This window comes from Trichomonas vaginalis (assembly GCF_026262505.1).
Source record: "Trichomonas vaginalis G3 chromosome Unknown ctg_122, whole genome shotgun sequence".
Taxonomy (NCBI): Eukaryota; Parabasalia; order Trichomonadida; family Trichomonadidae; genus Trichomonas; species Trichomonas vaginalis.
This window is the reverse complement of record NW_026529209.1, coordinates 1-2,756: the sequence shown is the minus strand read 5'-3', so window position 1 is coordinate 2,756 and position 2,756 is coordinate 1. Positions and strand designations below refer to the sequence as shown.

Here is a 2,756-nt window from a genome sequence, read left to right as displayed (position 1 = left end):
TTTGAAAGAAAAAGAACCAGAACTTAAGTCGGGACCTCGGTCTTGGCGCATGGCGCCGTGAATTTAAACTCAGCTTCAAACGCTAACGCTACATCAGATGTTAAGTTAGAGTATCCACCACTGGACCAAATTCTTTCAAGAGAAGCCAACGACAACCCTTACACAAATGTTCAAACAAATCCTTCAGATAACGTAGACCATTACCTTCTTCAGTTATATCAAACTATCTTACTCAAAGACGATAAGAAGCTTTTGACAAATCTTATAAGCAAGAACCAAATAATTCTAACAAAGGAGGACCTTGAAAATGTTATATCACGAATAACAGGGAAACAATGTGTCATTGACTATCTCGACCCTGAAATCGAATGCTGTGGTCAAACGCCACCATTCATGAAAATAGGTAACATCCGCATCATTGAAATACCAGGTACTCCAGGAGTTGAGTTTAAGTATAAATATTCGAACGAGTATACAAAACTTTCAACAGAATATAAATTATGTTTGAAATATGTTTTAGTAAATTAAAGCAGTCAGGAGGGCTCTTTGAGCCCATCTTGGCGCTTTGCGCCGTTAGTCAAAAAAATTTCAAGTTAGCAATTTGTAATATCTATCCAAAACTTCTTCAACAGTATCGAACTCATCTTCATAATGCAAACCTAATCTTATTGACTTGGTGCAGTTCTCACTAACACAATATAGCGCTTTGCGCTCGGCGCCTTTGACGCCTTTTTCTGTTCTCTTGACTGACATAACTAACTCATTTGTTTCATCAAACAGCAACAACCAAAGTTCATGACCTAATACATAACATTCATACTTTATATTTTTAGCTCTGAGTTCTCTTGTAAGCTGTTGCATTTAATATTTTCTAAAAAGTCTACTTCAACAGTCATTCGCACTGGTGCCTTCAGTTCTACAGGCTCTCCTTGAAAGTCAACTAGTCTGAATTGCATGTCTTTCAAATTATGAGGACTAATGCGAACCCATTTACCTAAATGAGTTGCTATGACAGGAACGTTTGGAATGAACATTGAATTTACTTCATAACAGAAAGACTTATATTCTACTGAACCTTTACTATTAACTCCTGAAATACCTGTGACATTAGCTATTTTTGACTCAATGTATAAACAATTGCCATAACATACGTATGGAACAGATTTCATCTCAATCGTTTTGTCAAACTTTTCAAAGGAAATGTCATATGGTATGCTCCCAGAAGCAATTGAACTCTATGACTCATTCGTGTTATCTTAAACTCCTTCGCATAACTGAACTTCAAAACTCCTGCAATAAGTTTAACATTCATTAAGTTTTCTTCGTTCTCCTTGTTTATTGTAGTATTTATGAGCGCATTTAACACTCCAGCTAATGTTTCCATCTTATATTCTACATTATTGTGAAATCTTATTTCATGCTTCTTTCCATCTATTTCAAACTCCATGAAATCTGTTTCATCTGTTATGACAAAAGTTGCGATAGTATTGAAGTCAACAACTCTGAAAGCAAGCGCTTCATTCTGAAGACCTAAGTTTGTTTGTAGCTTTACTGTTCCGTATTCGTTTGGGTCAGTACTTTGCAAATAGAACAACATTTTATTCTCATTAAAATATGACTATTGCTGCATATGCGTATGAAACAAATGAAGCAAGAAGAGCACATGAACTAGTAAACGAAAACTCAACTTTAACCATTGAAGGCAATGATTTAGTCATTGACGATGGAAAAACTAAAAAAGTCATTGATTTCGATACTTTTAACACTTATGACCCATTCATTACAACAAGCAAGGTTCCTATCATAAATGATGGAACGGTGCAATATATATAAATTCTACAGTAGATGCCTCATTAGTGAAAGTACTGAATGTTTCATTGAATTGTTAAAGAGCTTTCGATTTGACGACAACATTAAATGCCTAAAGAATTTAGTCATGAATGAGAAACAAATATTAGGAGTTGCTGGTAGCAGTAATGATGTACACCTTATGACATTAGAATATTATAACGAACATAAAGATGAACTGAAAGGAGAAAGGGTGACACCGGACCACAAGGAATACAAGGACCTCAAGGAATACAAGGACCTCAAGGAATACAAGGACCTCAAGGCGAAAACGGTTTGGATGGAAAGGATGGAAAGGATGGAAAAACTGCTAAATCATGGATATGGGACCTTATAAATACTGGTTTAACAGCTGCTTCATATGGAGTTCTTCAATACCAAATCGGAAAGATATGGGCTGTACTTGGTGAAGAAGCTTTAGATGACGTCAAAATGCTTTGAACTTCATTTCAAATGGTTCGATACTATTAAAACTTTATCTGGTTGGATGCAAGAAACAAGGAGTCAAATAGATACTGTAAGACGTATAGCAAACAATGCACGTACGGGATTGGATACTTTACGAAAAGCACAAAATACACTAAAGGAAGCAAATGATATTCTTGGCTCAGTATCAGACATGCATGAAGATTGGCTTAAAGGTATTGACAAATCTTTAAAAAAATCACAGTCAGTCTATTGCTGACTACAAGAAAAGTATAGATTTTTTACATAGTGCTATGGACGTACATGATGGAAGCATAAGGAACTTACTTAATGCTAACAATAACTTACCAGGAACTATTAAAGCATTTATAAAGTCCTTTGTAAAACCCGGTGCTCTAACATTTAGGTCTTTGAGAGCAAGAGCATTGAAGTCAAGAGATGCAGAAACTCCAACAGAAACTCAGAAGGAACTGAAACAACAG

The 2,756-nt window shown here is 35.5% G+C and overlaps 1 protein-coding gene across 1 annotated transcript, besides 1 other annotated feature; it reads right to left on the bottom strand.

Annotated features, from left to right (window-relative positions):
- Window positions 1-1,975: part of a mobile genetic element that runs on past the window's edge.
- Window positions 589-861, bottom strand: TVAGG3_1076430 (uncharacterized protein; the record flags this gene model as incomplete). Its single annotated transcript, XM_053888466.1, has 1 exon — window positions 589-861. The coding sequence occupies one exon, from the start codon at window positions 859-861 to the stop codon at window positions 589-591; it is 273 nt and encodes a 90-aa protein (XP_053744405.1).
- Window positions 1,976-2,756: the final 781 nt, after the last annotated feature.